The sequence below is a fragment of the Aethalodelphis obliquidens genome, unplaced genomic scaffold, assembly GCF_003676395.1.
Source record: "Aethalodelphis obliquidens isolate GAN/ISIS:26980383/991018 unplaced genomic scaffold, ASM367639v1 scaffold69, whole genome shotgun sequence".
NCBI classification, from domain to species: domain Eukaryota; kingdom Metazoa; phylum Chordata; class Mammalia; order Artiodactyla; family Delphinidae; genus Aethalodelphis; species Aethalodelphis obliquidens.
In genome coordinates this window covers 5228379-5244846 of record NW_020838013.1, presented here as the reverse complement: position 1 = coordinate 5244846, position 16468 = coordinate 5228379, and the positions used below count along the sequence as shown (strand labels likewise).

Below are 16468 nucleotides of genomic sequence, written 5' to 3'. Positions count from 1 at the left end.
GAAGTTAAAAGGACAGAAATCATACAAAGCGTATGCCGTGTGTGAGACATAGCGTGGAGGTCATGGGGGTGAGCATGGGAAGAAAAGGGACAGGGTAAACACCGGCCCCCAGGAGCTCAGAGGAGGAGGGGGAGTATGCGCACATACTCGCTCACACACGCGTGTGCACATGCTTTCTCCGCTGTCTTTGTTACTCCCATGAGGAGCCTGTGATGGAGGATGGCTGCTTCTGTTTTAGGGATGAGGAAATGGAAATTAATTCCACAAAAATTTAATGGAACTAAACTAGAAATCAATAACAGAAAGATAGCTGGAAAATTCCCAACCATCTGGAAGTTACACAACACACTTCAAAATAACACAAGGGCCAAAGAATTATTGAGAATAATTTTAAAATATTTTAACTAACTGAAAATGAAAATGCAATTTATCAAAATTTGTGGGATGCAGCAAAACCAGTGCTTAGAGGGAAATTCATAGCCCTGAAATGCATATATTAGAAAAGAGGACAAAGAGACAGTCTGCTCAGGATACTGGATGCCACAGGGACTATGTATTAAAAGACTGTCAGGCAGCAACCTGGCAGGCAGAGAATCGGGTCCTGCTCAATGTCCCACCAGAAAGTGCTGAGGTCACACCTACCACCACAAGTCAACAGGTTCTGCAGGAGCACGAGGTGGACTGGGCATGAGCACCGTGGCGTCCCATCACCCTTGGCAATGCAGATGTGGGAACAGCCGCCATTGTCCCGGGCACAAGGGTGGGCTGCTGTGGAGAGAAAAGAGGGAGGGGGTCGGGTTCTACCTCCTACCTCAGGACTGTGGCCTGGAGGACGGAGGGGATGCATGCCGGGCAGGAACTCACAAGAACTGGCACTCCAGTAGGAGTGTGGGGGATCCTCACACTTAATTCTTAGGGCAGCCTATGGAGTCTGTTTCTGTTGACACTGCATTCTGCAGATGAGGAAACGGAGGCCAAAAGCACTTATAGAACTTTCCTTACATCATACCCCAGCCTGTCTGCACCAGCTCCCACTGTGCCCACTACCATCATGCTACACTGCCCACCTGTGTGTCTGTCTCTCATGGTGTAGTGGGCTGAGTGGTGGCCCCCCAAAAGATATGTCCACTTCCTAATGCCTGGAATCTGTGAATGTGACCTTATTTGGGAAAAGGGTCTTTGCAAATGACGTAATCACGTTAAGGATCTTGAGATGGGGTCTAATTCTGAATTGTCTGTGTGGTCCCTAAATGCACTGACAAATGTCCTTATAAGAGACGACATAAGAGATGAAGGCAGGGGAGAAGGTCATGTGATGACAAAGGCAGAGACTGCAATGATGCAGCCACAAGGAACACCGGCAACCACAGGAAGTGGGAGGGGCAAAGAACCATCCCCTCCTCTGCCTCCCCACCCCCACCTCCAGCCTCCAGAGGGAGCACAGCCTTGCAGACACCTTGATTTTGGATTTCTCCAGAACTGTGACAGGATACATTTCTGTTGCTTTAAGTCACCCAATTTGTGGTGACTTGTTAAAGCAGCTGCAGGAAACTAATACACATGGAAGTTAAAATAATAAGGGTGTTGAACCCTGGGGAACTTGAACATTTCAATTCAATTAACTTCATGTGCCCAACACCCTGACAATGGTTAGGAGGCTGGGAGGGTGGCTGAGCTCCCTCAGGTGAGAGGAAATGGCGCAAAGCACTCTGCTCCTCACCTGGACCCCCAAAGGCAAATCATAGTTTCTCCTCCTCAACCCTGAGGATTAGGTGTTTTCAAAATGACAGAGTCATGGTTTAGAGCAGGGTCAGCAAACTTTTGCCATAAAGAATCAGAAAGCGAATAATTTTGGTTTCATGGGCTAGGCCACCTAACTAGGTGACCATGACTCTTTGTCGGCCAGCCGCAAAGCAAAGGCAGCCAGGATGACACAGACCTACGGGCTGCAGAGTGCCACCCCTGGTTTAGAGTCTAGTTGTGGGATCTTGTGGGGAGGCAGGATGGATGGCCCATGTCCCAAATCAACACGGCAGAGCTCACCCAAGGACTTCCCGTCCTCACCCAAAACGAGGAGCCTCTCCACGTCACCCTAGACCCCACACATTAGCACTCGTTAGCACCCGGCCTCCAACCTCAAATCTGCTCACTGAACGTCTCCTGGCCCTTCCAGCCGCTCGGTTCCAAGGAGCTGCCGGGCAATGAGCCTGGCTTTCTGCCGACACCAGCAGGCAGTGGGTCTCGACATTGGTGGGCTCAGCATTCACCATTCTGACCATCTGCCAGCAACAACCAGGAACCGGGACCTGGCTGAGGATGGTGTAAGGGGCCAGGTGAACGCAGGCTTTCCAACCCAGAGGCGTGGGGTGCCTCGGTTATCCGGAAGCTAGTTCCTAGTGCCTTCACTTATCCAGGATCCAGCTGATTACCCACAAGGACAGAACCCACTGCCCAGCAGTCAATACAGAAGTGACTGATTCAGAGGTCATGCCCCTCATCCTGAGCAGGGAGCCCAACAGAAAACAAATCCCAGTGCCTAAACTGTGGGCTCTGCCTCAAATCCAAGCCCCATCAGGTTTATTGGCTAGGTGACAGGGGGAAGTAGTACCCTTTCTGAGCCCTACTTTCCTCAGCTGTAAAGTAGAATTATTGTGAAATAACACATATAATGTAATAATATGCTGAGCACGGGACCTGGGGTGCAGAACAGTCAACACATGGTGTGGCCGAGGCAGGAGGCCAACAGTAATGGGCTGGGGTGAGGCTGGTGGGGCTCCAGGGCCTTGAAGGCGGCCAGACCGTGGGCATCACAGGACAAGGACAGTGATGGCTCTGCTCACCCAGCTGGCAGCCCAGGTGTATTTACTGAATGAAGAGAGAAAAGCGAGAAGACAGAGGGAGAGGTAGACACTTCACACACACACACACACACACACACACACACACACCCCTCCATATCCACATACAGCCATATACGGAGGTGGGTAGAGGACCCAGAGGTCCCAGTTACCGACGTCGTCCCTCTCCCAGGCCCCTGGGCACAGCCAGACTGTGGCAGGCAGAATCCTAAAATGCCCCCTAAATGTCCTACCCTACTCCCCAGCTGGGGAGGATGTGAGGAGCTATTATGCCTGTGGTTTTGCTACCTTACTCAGCAGAAGGGATTTACAGATATAATTAAGGTTACTAATCAGTTGATTTGGAGTCAATCTAAAGGGAGACTCGTCTAAAACTGGGCCAAATCTAATCGCAAGCCCTTGGAAAGCGGAGTGGGTTCCAGCTGGTAGAAAAGGAAGTCAGAGAGGTTCGGTCTGTCACTGATGGGGAGAGGGCCTGAGGGTGGCCTCCAGGAGCCGAGAGTAGACTTGGCCGACAGAAAGAAAGAAAAGAGGATCTCAGTCCTACAACTTTCACATTGGCCTGTCCTCCTGCCTTATTCCAGGGGGGCAGTTCAGGGGCCGCTGTGCTCTGTGAAGAGGCCCAGCCTCCCCTCGGCGGTGTCTGCACACACCGCTGCCTGCTGCCCGCTGCCCACCCGCCACGTACAGAACTCCTCCAGGCTGATGTCCTCCACGGCGTGGATGCCGGTCAGGTGGGCGACACGGCCCTGGACTCGTGTCCGCGCATCCCCTGTGGTCTTGTCCACGCGCTCAATCATCTGCTGCTGGCGGTCGATCCAGTAGAGGTGCCTGCCCAGCACAGTCAGGCCCACAGGCTGCACGATGTTGGCATCCTCCAGGGTCAGGCGGTTGGCCCCTGCAAGAGGGAGGCGCTCCCCCTGAGTGGCGGCTGACCCCTAGAGCTCAGCCCACGCTTGCCTCGGGAGAAGGGTGGGCTGCCAGGAGCCTGGGGGACGCCGGGCTCTGGCCAGGGCTGGGGGCTGGGGCACGTTCCCTGGAATTAGGCAGATCTGAGGCCACCTCTCGGACAGCCCTGCTTCTACCTGGGCTGCCCTTTGGCCAGGGCCGTGGCCCCAGTCGCTGGCCCCCGGCAAGCACGGTGCCTCCCCTGCCCCCAGCCCACCCCAACTTCCGGAAGAAAAGCCCCTTTAAGCACTGATTCTCACTCCTCTCTGGCCCAGGGGCCTCCCGGACTGAGGCGGCCACGGCAGAGGAGCTGAGAGCATGGGCACTGGGGGCAGAGCGGTCGGACTCCTCTTCCACCCGACGCTGGGGGCCCTGCACAGCTGGCTCACCCTCTCTGAGCCTCGTCGGCCCCTGCCACCTGGGGATCACTTGGGACCCACATCCTGGAACGGGGCGGGGGCACTATACATGGTAAAGCCCCAGCCCAGTGCCTGCTCGCAGTAGGTCCCCCACAAACGTGGTGACTGCTATGCCATGACTGATGACCAGGACAGCGGGCGTCCTGGTGGGTCAGACGTGGTGGCCGCCGAGGGACCGATCCTCGGGGAGGCTCCAGGGAGCGCACCTGACAGGTCGCAGCTTTCAATGCGCTTCAGGTCGGCGTCCACCCAGAAGAGCTTGCCCAGCGTGTTGTCCACCACGAGGGCCACGGGGCGGATGAGGCCCGTGGTGAAGAGGACCTCGCGCTCGGTGCCATCCAGGGCCGCGCGCTCTATCTTGGCTGCTCGGTCCTGCATGTTAGTGAAGTACAGGTACCTGCGAGAGAACAGCAGGTAAAGGACGGGCACTGCGTCCGCTACGTCCTCAGCCAAGCACCAGAGAGACCGGCCCCAGACCCTGCGGGCACCCAGCGGGGCTTCGGAAAGTGACCAGTCATACGACCCCAGCCTCCAGGGGCTGGATGCGGAGCTGAAAGGTCAGGCCCTGGAGGAGCTGGAAAATGTCCCCCAAGACCTCATGTCTACCTGGAACCTCGGAATATGACCTTACTTGGAAACAAGGTCTTTGCAGATGTAACTAAGTATCAAGATGAGGCCGCCCCGGTTAGGGTGGGCCCGCAACCAGTGAGAGTGGCCTCAAGAGAGAGAAGAGGCCACACGGACACAGAGAGAAGCCCACGTGAAGACGGAGGCAGAGTGGAGGGACGCGGCCACAAGCCAAGGAGCATGCAGGGCCCCCAAAGCTGAGAGGCAGGAAGCAACCTCCCCTAGAGACTCCAGTGGGAGCACGGCCCTGCCACCCTTGACTTTGGCCCCTGGAACAGCGAGGGAATAGACCTCTGTGTTTCAAGCCCCCAGTCTGTGGTCACTTGCGGCAGCCCCTGGGACTAGTACACGCCCCCTCCTTTGATTCCTAAAGAACCATCTTCAGTAACTGAGCCCCCGGGGGCTGCAGGGCTGGTACTCCCCGCTGTCCTCACAAGGAAACTGAATCCCTGGGAGGTCACGTCACCTGCCTGAGGTCACATAGGCAGTAGGTGACAGAGTCGGGATTTGAACTCAGGTCTGCCTGGCGGTCCCCGGGCACAAGCTTCAGCACACAGTGCCTCGATGAGTCTGATTCCCGCCCTGAACGGCTGCGGGTACCTGAGGTGGTCACCATCCTCCTGCCTTCCACCCCCAAATCCTCCCCGATTGGCTTTATTTCCCAATCTCATGTCATGTGGTTTCGGCCCCCTCACCCTCCCGCCCTGGTCCTTCCCTTTGGGACCCTCCACATGTGTCAACGTGTCTCAGGTGCTCTCCCACCTACCAGAGAACCTGAGGGCCCATCAGGGAGCTTCAGGGAAGGAAGAAGCTCCCAGTCAGGTAGTGACCTCCCCTAGGCAAGTGAGTAACCCACCACCACGTGGGACGCTGTGGAAGGGATGGTTGAATAGGGTTCAAGTTGGATGGGATGGTATGAAACCTATGAATCACATCCTGCCTGTGCCTCTCAGCAAAGCCCTCTCCCCTGCACAGGCTTTCAGTCCAGGCCATCCCTGGGCGTCTCTGCCTCCCTGCCATGCCTGGGAATGAGCTGGTGTCTCCCTGCCCCACTCTGGCTGCAGATGGGAGTGTCGGGGGTGGAAGATCCCTCCCGGCCCGAGAGGCCGGCATTCACGGGAGGGGCCCCTGGCACAGCCCAGCGGGTGCAGCACCCCACCCGCGCGGCCCCGCACCCTCGCTCGGCGTTGACGACGATGGCCCTCGGCTTGTCGCGGTCCCCGCGGAGCACCACGCCCATGGCTTCCCCGTTCAGCCGGTGGACGTTGATCGTGTCGGTGGCCTCGCACGTCCAAAACAGGGTCCGGCTGTAGACGTCCACGCTGAGGTCGTGCGGCTGCCTGTCTGGGTTCTGGCTTTGGCTCGGAGAGGTCAAAACGAAGGGCTGTAGGGTGGTAAGAAACGAGCACCGGCTAAAGTCACGGTGGGGAGGGCGGAGGCCTGTGCCCGCGTGCAGAGCAAATGTCAGAAGCCCAACCGTGTCTGGGAACCTCTCCTTTCAAACCAGCTCTTGCCCACACATCCGCTTGAGAGTGAAGCTGATCCCCCCAACAGCCTCCAGGAGAGCTCTAGCCCATGGGCTCCGAAGCTAGGCCCCGCCACCAGTGATGGCACTGGACCCGGCTGCCTGGTCGTCACCCAACCCGGGCTGGCCAGCCTGCGCCCGCACGTACAGAGGGACCGCCCAGCAGCTGAGCGGTCAGCCCGGGATCACAGGCCCCCGGCTCAAGACATCTTCTCACTTCTTGTTTCCTTAGACTCAGACTTTTGGATTAAGGCCCTCAAATCTTTTTTTATCTTTTTTCCTTCCCTTGGATTTTTTTTTTAACATCTTTATTGGAGTATAATTGCTTTACAATGGTGTGTTAGTTTCTGCTGTATAACAAAGTGAATCAGCTGTACGTATACATATATCCCCATATCTCCTCCCTCTTGCGTCTCCCTCCCACCCTCCCTATCCCACCCCTCTAGGTGGTCACAAAGCACCGAGCTGATCTCCCTGTGCTATGCGGCTGCTTCCCACTAGCTATCTATTTCACATTTGGTAGTGTATAAATGTCAGTGCCACTCTCTCACTTCGTCCCAGCTTACCCTTCCCCCTCCCCGTGTCCTCAAGTCCATTCTCTACATCTGCATCTTTGTTCCTGTCCTGCCCCTAGGTTCTTCATAACATTTTCTTTTTTTTTTTTTAGATTCCATATATATGTGTTAGCATACAATATTTGTTTTTCTCTTTCTGACTTACTTCACTCTGTATGACAGTCTCTAGGTCCATCCACCTCACTACAAATAACTCAATTTCATTTCTTTTTATGGCTGAGTAATATTCCATTGTATATATGTGCCACATCTTCTTTATCCATTCATCTGTCGATGGGCACTTAGGTTGCTTCCATGTCCTGGCTATTGTAAACACAGCTGCAATGAACACTGTGGTACGTGACGCCTCCTGAATTATGGTTTTCTCAGGGTATATGCCCAGTAGTGGGATTGCTGGGTCATATGGTAGTTCTGTTTTTAGTTTTTTAAGGAAACTCCATACTGTTCTCCAGAGTGAAGGCCCTCAAATCTTATTTGTTTTTTAAATTTAGGATGCCAGGACAATAGGTGTCCAGCACAGAGGTCCACCTCTCATAGCCTCTTCCCTGAGGGAGACAGGCCAGGGGTTCAAGGCCAGGTGAGGGTGCAGGGCTGCCCCGCAGCGCATACCAGGAGCCCAGGGGCAGCACGTGCCCCTCGCGGGGTCTGTTTTCCCCCTCACACTCCCTGCGGGTCTCCACCCCAAGCCTCTCCCGGGAGCGCTGCTGGACTCCATGCCATCTACTGCCTCTCAGGGATGAGCCCTGGCTTTCGGAGCCACCGACAGAGAATCCCTTTAAAGGGGACCTTGTTTCATGAACTGATGCAGGAGAAGGAGAGTGCCCAGAGCTTCCCTCACGTCCCTCACAGGCTAGAGGCCGATTCCCTGGTGGATCTGGTCCCCTTGGGTTCTCAGGTGACCTGACCTGGTGCAAAGGGGCTTCCCAAGCTCCTGGGCTGCTGCCACCAACAGTTTGGATGAAAAGTTCCTCCTCTGAGAAGGGAATCATCTTTAGATGATGTTCTGATCACAGCTCATTGCAGACCCTCTTAATATACCTCTTTTCAGCTGTCAATAAAACAAGAAGTCTCCTGGTGGTCAAGAGGGGCCTTGCAGCCAAAAAGAAGCCCCCCTCCCCAGGCCCAGCCTCTTGGACTCAGCTGGAGAGGAACCACCCGCCCCCAAACACACACACAGGAGCCTCTGGTCCAGCCCTGCTGGGCAGCTGGAAGCACGTCACTCGCATCTCTGCAGGTAACAACACCCCCACCCCCAGGAGCTGTGGGCCCTAGGAGCCAGGCGTCGACTCCAGGCGGCACATTCCTTTCCCAAGAGCCACAGAGCTCTCTGGCCAAAGACCACAGCCCAGTGCAGCCGACGGCCCGGGAGTAAAGCAAGATTCCAGCTAGCCCTGGCCAGAGCCAGGCTCCCTGCGGAGGGTGGGTGTGTGGGAGCCGGGCACACGCTCATCGGAACAACCAGCTGAGAAAAAAGTGCGTGCTGTAACAACACACCACCCACGTCCCACCCCAGGCACACGGGAACGAGGAGGTAAACTCTACACGGCTGGCCGGATTTATAAAACCCAAACTCCAATTTTACCATGAGGAACAGCACCAAGGCCGGTGTAAAAAATCTTAGCAGAATCCAATTCAACGTCACAATCCACACCCCGCCCCCTCCCCAGTACAAAGTGGTACTTAACCCAGTGGGAAAGTCTGCAGCAACAGCTCACAGGCGGATGCAAGCCCAGCGTCCACTGATGGACGGACGGATAAGCAAAATGTCTTCTATACAGACAATGGAGTGTTATTCAGTCGTACAGAGGAAGAAAATTCTGATACCTCCTATGATGTGGATGAACCTTGAGAACATTGTGCTAAGTGAAATAGGCCAGTCACAAAAGGACAAATACTGGGTAATTCTACTTATATAAAGGACTTAGTGCTGTCAAATGCAGAGAGACAGAAGGCAGGAGGGTGGGCGCCAGGGACTGGGGGGATGTGGGGGATGGAGAGTTAGGGTTTAATGGGGACAGAGTTTCCTCTGGAGATGGATGGGGGTGACGGGTGTACAACAATATCAATGTACTTAATGCCATGGAGCTGCACACTTAAAAATGGTTAAAATGGCCCATTTTATGTAACGTAGATTTACCACAATAAAAGAATCAAAAATTAAATAGAAAAATGACAGTCAAGTAGATGATAATTAAGAATACCATCCTTGGAGGTGGGGTGGCACCCCTAATAACCAAAGCCACCAGAGGGTGGAGTTTAGCAAGAGACACAGGAAGGGAAATGAATATTTTCCAGATTAAGTGTTCCTAGAAGGGCTTTTTCTTCAAAGTCTTCCCCCACTCCTGCTGGACACCATACAAGAATGCAAAAGGACGCCTCTCCAGGGGACTTTAAGGTAATTTGTGCCCCAGCAACTTTCTCAGCAGGAAGCCATGGTCCACCAATTAACACTCCCTGTTCTCCAAAGGACTCAAAGCGACTGTCACCTGCGCCCAGGGTGGGACGAAAGAAATCCATTCCCACCATTTCCACCAGGCTCTGCTCCCACAGAGATGATAATCACAGCTGCTCGGGCACAGCTGGGGCTTTACCATCAACCAAGGACACAGACGTCAAAGGATGACTTGTTAACTTTACATCGTGGGTGGATGAAGTATTTTGTCGAAAGTGAGGCCCAGTCGTACAGGCAGTACTGGCACCCAGTTCAGGGTAGGAAAGAGAAACACCTACGTTACAGACACGAAACTCTTCTGAAAATCTCCACACACAAGCATCTGCATCGCTGTTCTAACAGTATCAAGATTTCACCACGACGACATAAGCTGTCACACTGACCACTCGACTGAGAAAGAGACCATCGGGTTCGGTAGCTTTTGTGAAAGGAGTCTTTAGACACTGGCATGACCAGCCGGGCACGTCCTACTGGAATCCTGGCCACAGTTCCCTGTCACATGGCTGGATACGCCGGGTGTGCCCCGAGGCTGCAGTGACAGTGTCCTTCCTGGCACAGGTCACAAACACCTAACACAGAAAAGGAGTCAGTTCTGCTAGACTCATGTCTGGAAAACATGTATGCGTCCCCATGCAGTGACGTATCAGGGACAGTCTGAGCAGAGAGCAGGTTTCGCATTCACTTTGCACAACTGCACCCAGGAGAAACCCTAGGCAAGTGCAGAGCTCACAGCAGCACCGCACCGAGCAGAGGCCCACAAACACACATGCCTCCAGCGACCCCCAGCCCCCGGGCACTGGGAGCCACGCCATCCACGCCGGGGTTACAACGATACGTCCCATCTCAGACAACTCTCCTTCCGCGTTCCACAAAAACCCACAAGCTGCAACCTTCCGACCCCCATGTCCTCCGCCAGCTTCAGGTCTTTTCAACGTCAAGGGCCGTATCTGCTGGAGCATTTGTGTACCGAACCATTTACCATTCGAAGGACAGGGCCCCTGTATTGCCAGGTTCCTCTCTTTTTTTTCAGTTTGTCACTGATGGCCTTTTGAGGGCTGCACACCTAGCCCCCTTTCCCCCATCAGACCCGTGGTCTGTACTGGGCGATTCTGTACAGTGCAGTGATTTTCAGACACACGTACATTGCATTATAACAGAACTGACTATCCAACTCCCCTAAAATAAAAGATAAATCTAGAATAACCAACATCAACTATCCCTGCACAGAACCACTATGGAAAGGAAAAAAAACCCCATGGGGTTTGACGCCCACCACTGCTACTTAAACAGCTGCAAAATCCAGTTTCTACACAGAATCACAGTCTAAGGGTCTCACACGGCTCAGCCTTATACCTGGCAATGACATAATCGGAGCCCAATCACTGTTTACCCCAAACTGTGCCCTCTTGGCACCCCCTCTGCTAAGAAAAGGGGGCGGTAGCCTGGGAGCCGCCAGTGCGAGCCCCTCGTGGAAGGGCCCCCCGCGCCCCCCCGAAAGCACACCTACCTGGGTCCCATCGTCCTTGGCTCGTTTGATGTTCTGGCGCCCATCTACCCAGTAGATGAACTTGTCCAGCGGGTCATAGTCGATGGCCTTGACGTTCCTCAGCCCGTGCAGCGGCAGGATGAGGTCTGGGCTGTGCTGGTCATCGGGGATCATTCGGCTGATAGCACACTTCTGGCTGAAGAGCAGGAAGGTGGTGGGTGCTGGAGAGAGGCAAACGGGGGCGGGCGCGCGTCAGCGTCTGGGAGCCCAACAGGGAGTGGGGCAGGGAGGACGGCCTTCCATTTTCTGGTAAAAAGCAGATTTGCGTGTGCACCTACGAGATGTACGTGGAAAAAGGCTGGAAAGACACAAAACTGGTTCTTGGGGGTGGACTACGGGGAATTTTATTCTCCATGTTACACATCGCTGCTGTTTCCATATTTTATAAGTGTGTGTGTTATTTTAAAACTAGATATCCACTTCTTTTCAGATTATCAAGACTTAAGTCAGAAGGAGGGAAAGGTAGTGAACATCCAACTCCCACCCATAAGTGTGTGTGATGCTCTGGTGACGGTGGGATTCGCCAGGGGCTTCTATGTGCTCCAGGGAATGGCTGAAAACCGTGTGATGTGAACAGTGACACCGGGAGGGGACACTCCTCAGGGCTGTCGGGACCCAGGATGTGTAGAGGCCACCAGCTGCAGCCATGTCAGAGTTACAGCTGGGCCACATGAATCCAAGTCACAGCCCTGGGTCTGCCGGCCTTGGGAGCCAGCACCCGAGTCACATCCCCTCTGGGCAGAGGGTGACCTGCACCTCCGCTTGACCCTTCAAGGTTATGACCCCCAGTGGCAAGGACAACAGGACCAAAGGGAGCCCAAGAGTGGGGAATCCCAGGCTGTGGCCCCAGGCCCATCACATACCAGCCTGGGGCCTCGACCAAGCCCCTTAACCCTTCGAAGCTGTAGGTCCCTCATCCACATAATTGGGCCAAGGAAGCTCAGTCCTCTTAAGGCCCAGGGCTGCGAGAGGCTCACACAATGCCCGGATGACAGAGAGCTTTACAAACTGTCTAGCGCTGCACAGAGGCCGAGTTATAACTAGCTCTCTGCTGATGTCACAGGAGAAAAGCCTGTCAACAGGACACACCTGTTCTCCCTGCGGGCCCATGGGAAAGTCACTCTCAGGCTCTCTGAACCTCCCTTTTCTTAGAATTGAAAGTGAAAAGGCCTACCTCGTTTAGAAGGTCGGTGTGAGGATTACACCATGGACATGGGGCCACACGCAAGGGGTCAGGGCAGGGACTCTGGAGCCAGCCTGCCTGGATCCAAACCTGGTTCAAGTCTTACCAGCTGTGTGGCCTTGCGTGGGTAACTACACATCTCTGTGCCCAGGGTCCTAGTCTGTGAAATGGGGACAGTGATACTCCCTACCCCATAGGCTGGAGGATTAAGGGCCATAAAAAGCACTTGGAACAATGCCTGGCCCTAGAAGTGGGTGCTCTCCCCCAGGGACTGTTTTTCACATCCAAAGAGCCTCCCATGCGACGTGCCCGCTGAGGGCTTGGACCATCTACTCGTGTCTTGATGAAGCAACAGGTCTTCCACCCAGCCTGAGCCTCCAGGTAACATTAGGCAACATGTGCAGTGCACAACCTGCCCGACTGCCCATGTGCACCAAGGTTTCCCCAGATAAAAAGCTTCTTTCCACCTTAACCGCCAGAGTCAGACTGATGATCTAATGTGGGAGTGAGGGACAGGGGCAGAGCGAGGCACTTACGGCTGCAGTTGCGGCTACTGGGGTCCAGGGTGTAATGTGAGGCACAGCTGCAGCGGTGGCCGCTGGGGACAGCGAGGCACAGCTGCCCACACTGCCCATTGTTGTGCATGCAGTCATTGAGGCCATCCTGGCGGGAGGAGTGGAACACCAGGATGTCCATCACGAAATCCAGGTGGCCCTGGATGAGGGTGCGGTTCCGGCCACTGGTCTTGTCGGCTCGCTCAATGCTGTGCAGGTTCCAGTCTGTCCAGTAGATGTAATCACTGTACTGCGTCAGGCCGAAGGGGTGCGGGAGGTCATCGGCAATCACGACCCGTTCCTGACCTGCGTGGAGACACACGGGTACCGAGTCAGCAACGGCACCGCACGGGCGTCCTGTGGCTGAACCAGTTCAACCTGCAGCCTGGCCACTTGCGTCGGGCTCATAAAGCATGTGACCACTTTGGGAAACGAGCAGGGTCCACTGAGGCTGGATGTGCACCTGCCCTGAGCGCAGGCAATTCCCCTCTTGCAGCACAAGAGAAATGCGTGCAGCATCCACCCAAACAACACAGATGAGAATGTGCATGGCAGCAACTATGTGTAACAGCCACAAACAGGAAACAACCCAAATGTCCGTCAGTAGTAGGATGGATTAGGGACTTCCCTGGTGGTCCAGTGATTAAGACTCCGAGCACCCAATGCAGCGGGCCCAGGTTTGATCTCTGGTCAGGGAACTAGATCCCACATGCCGCAACTAAGAGCCCACATGCCACAACTAAAGATCCCGCATACCGCAACTAAGAGATCCCACGTGCCGCAACTAAGACTCAGCACAGCCAAAATAAAAAAAAAAAAAAACAAACATAGTAGGATGAATTAAAAAATGGTAGGATCTTTGGGACCTCCCTGGTGGCTCAGTGGTTAAGCATCCACCTGTCAATGCAGGGGACGCAGGTTCGATCCCTGGTCCGGGAAGATCCCACATGCCGCAGAGCAACTAAGCCCGTGCGCCACAACCACTGAGCCTGTGCTCTACAGCCTGCGAGCCACAACTACTGAGCCGGCGTGCCACAACTACTGAAGCCCGCACACCTAGAGCCCATGCTCTGCAACAAGAGAAGCCACCGCAAGGAGAAGCCCGCGTACCCCCGCTCGCCGCAACTACAGAAAGCCTACGCGCAGCAACGAAGAGCCAACACAGCCAAAAATAAATAAATAAATAAAATGTAACTTTATAAAATAAAATAAATAAAATGTAACTTTATAAAATAAAAAATTTTTTTAAAAAGGTAGGATCTTCATACAATGGAAATGATAAAAAAGAATAAAATGATAAAATGATAAAAAAGAATAACAACAACGTGGGCGACTTTCACTGAGTGACAGAATCCAGATGCTGAAGAGCACACTCTGTGCGGTCACAGTGATAGAAAGTTCTAGAACAGCACAGCTAGTACACACAGATAGAAGTCAGGGCAGCACTGACCCGAGGAGGCTGGTGAGATTGACTAAAAGCCTTTTGAGGGCTGGAAACTTCCCTACTTTGATCTGCGTGGGAGCTACACAGGCTATGTTGATGCCTCTGTGTATGCACAAGTATCTGTATGTAAAAATCCTCCAACTTGACTACTTTTTTTTTTTTTTTTTTTGCGGTACGCGGGCCTCACTGTTGTGGCCTCTCCCACTGCGGAGCACAGGCTCCAGACGCGCAGGCTCAGCGGCCATGGCTCACGGGCCCAGCCGCTCCGCGGCATGTGGGATCTTCCCGGACCGGGGCACGAACCCGCGTCCCCTGCATTGGCAGGCGGACTCTCAACCACTGCGCCACCAGGGAAGCCCCTTGACTACTTTTTTGTACTTGACTGTATATATATGTCAATAAAAATTTTAAATATTGATAAAATAAAACCTTCTGCCTAGCAGTCTACTACAGTGGTTGAAACCAGGTTCTGGAGTCAGCCTGGGCCCCCTCGCTTCTCCCTTGACCAGCATGTGACCTTGGGAAAGCTATGTAAACTTCTTGACTCTCAGTCTCCCCATCTGAAAAATGGGTATTTGGAAGGGGGGCACGCCATGTGGCTTGTGGGATCTTAGTTCCCCAACCAGGGATCGAACCCAGGGCCACGGCAGTGAAAGCGCCAAGTCCTAACCACTGGACCACCAGGTAAGTCCCAAAATGGTTATTCGTAAGAGTGCCCTCATGGGTATCCATGATAATTAAATGTAATAAATTATGATAAAAAAACAATGAGGTTCGTGATATAATTGTGGTAAATATTCAATGAGATCATGCATGTAGAATGGTCAAAATGCCGGCACAAATTAAGTGCTTGATAAAAACTACGTGCAGAAGAACATTCCCCCTCTCCCCCCAAAAGAGGTCATCCTAATCTCCAGGATTTCTGAATATAGTACCTTACACGGCAAACGGGGCTTTGCAGGTGTGACTAAATTAAGGATTTTGAAATGGGGACACGATCCTGGATTATCCCAGTGCACCCAGTGCAAACACTAGCGTCCTTGTAAGAGGGAGCAGGACAGTGAGAGAGAGGCTGGTGGAGGCTATACAGCTGGCTTTGAAGATGGAGGAAGGGCCACAAGTCAAGGATGCAGCCAGCCCCCAGATGATGGAAAAGGCAATGGATTCTCCTCTAGAGCCTCCAGATGGAAGGTAGCCCTGCCCACACCTTGCTTTCATTTGGGAATGCTGGTGCCATTCTCTCGCCAGCAGCAGAGGGCTTGTGAAACGAACCAGGGTCTGATCACGTGACCCGCTGAGCAGTTACACGCAGAGCACACACCTGTGTGCACCTGCTGGGACTACTGCCGCAACACGCAGGCTCAGGGCCGCATGAGGGAGGGAGAGCAGGTGCAGGGCCCGGTGACACTCGACAAGTTCTGTCCCTCCACCTGGGCATGGGTTTCTAAGTCTTCACTTGTCAAAGTGTGTGTGTTGTATGAATGCCTCACATATGCTCTATTTCACAGTAAAAACGGTACCAGTGAAAACATGTTGGCGACCTGGGGACATGCTCCTCCTGTACAGGAGTGGGAGAAAGCCAAATGAAAATCATATGTGGCACGATTTGAAATAATGTTTTCAAAATGATTTTTAAAAAGGAAAAAAGTGAAAAAAGTCTTCAGAGATGAACAGTTAAAAATATTTGCTTAAAAAAATCAATCAAAAAAATTTTGAGACTGGAAAGAGATATGCCAACAGATGAATATACATTATTACTGACTGGTGAAATAATGGATAATTAAAATTTTTCTTCCTGTTTTTCTGCATTTTTAGAAATTTTCTAAGTTGATTATTTTATCATTAGAAAGAAGATAGTTCTGAAATAAAGGTGCTCCCTGACTGCCTGTCACGCACACGCTGCCCGCCCCCACTCCACCCCGGGCCCTGGACTGGGACTCGCAGTGGACTTTTCCAACAACAACGATCATTAACTAAACACTCAGAGGGCAGTGACTGTGCTCCAGACTTGATGAGAAGTGCCTTCAGTTAATTCTCACAGTAGCAGCTGTAGGAGGAAGGGACCACCGGCATTAGAGAACCGAGGCACAGAAAGGTTAAGTCACCTGGCTCAAGTCACACAGCAAGTGGCAAGGCCAAGAATGCAACCAGGATGGCGGGGCCCCAGGTTCACGCTCCATGCCCACTCGCGCCATGCCAGGCAACATTCCCACCTTTCCCTTGCCCGGGGCCTCCCCTGTTATTAACCAAGTGCTCCCTACACGTCTACGCCATTCAGTGGGAATACGGCTGAAAACGGCCTGACTGGACGCACACGACCACCCTCAATCTGCAGAG

The 16468-nt window shown here is 53.4% G+C and overlaps 1 protein-coding gene across 8 annotated transcripts in view; it reads right to left on the bottom strand.

Annotated features, from left to right (window-relative positions):
• The window catches only part of LRP5 (LDL receptor related protein 5), a 109050-nt gene that overhangs the window by 15767 nt on the left and 76815 nt on the right, over window positions 1-16468 (bottom strand). For 4 of the 8 annotated variants that reach the window (XR_003429518.1, XR_003429516.1, XR_003429517.1 and 1 more), the window contains exons 12-18: window positions 12670-12993; window positions 10912-11111; window positions 6028-6236; window positions 4432-4622; window positions 3547-3756; window positions 643-768; window positions 156-229 (exon numbers count right to left, since the gene is read on the bottom strand). Coding sequence is in view for 5 of the 8 variants with exons in the window: in XM_027090826.1 (XP_026946627.1) it covers window positions 156-229; window positions 643-768; window positions 3547-3756; window positions 4432-4622; window positions 6028-6236; window positions 10912-11111; window positions 12670-12993 (1334 nt within the window). In the remaining 3 variants the exon portion in view is untranslated. The remainder of the gene's footprint in view (window positions 1-155; window positions 230-642; window positions 769-3546; window positions 3757-4431; window positions 4623-6027; window positions 6237-10911; window positions 11112-12669; window positions 12994-16468) is intronic. The other 4 variants (XM_027090822.1, XM_027090821.1, XM_027090824.1 and 1 more) reach the window with 1 other exon arrangement.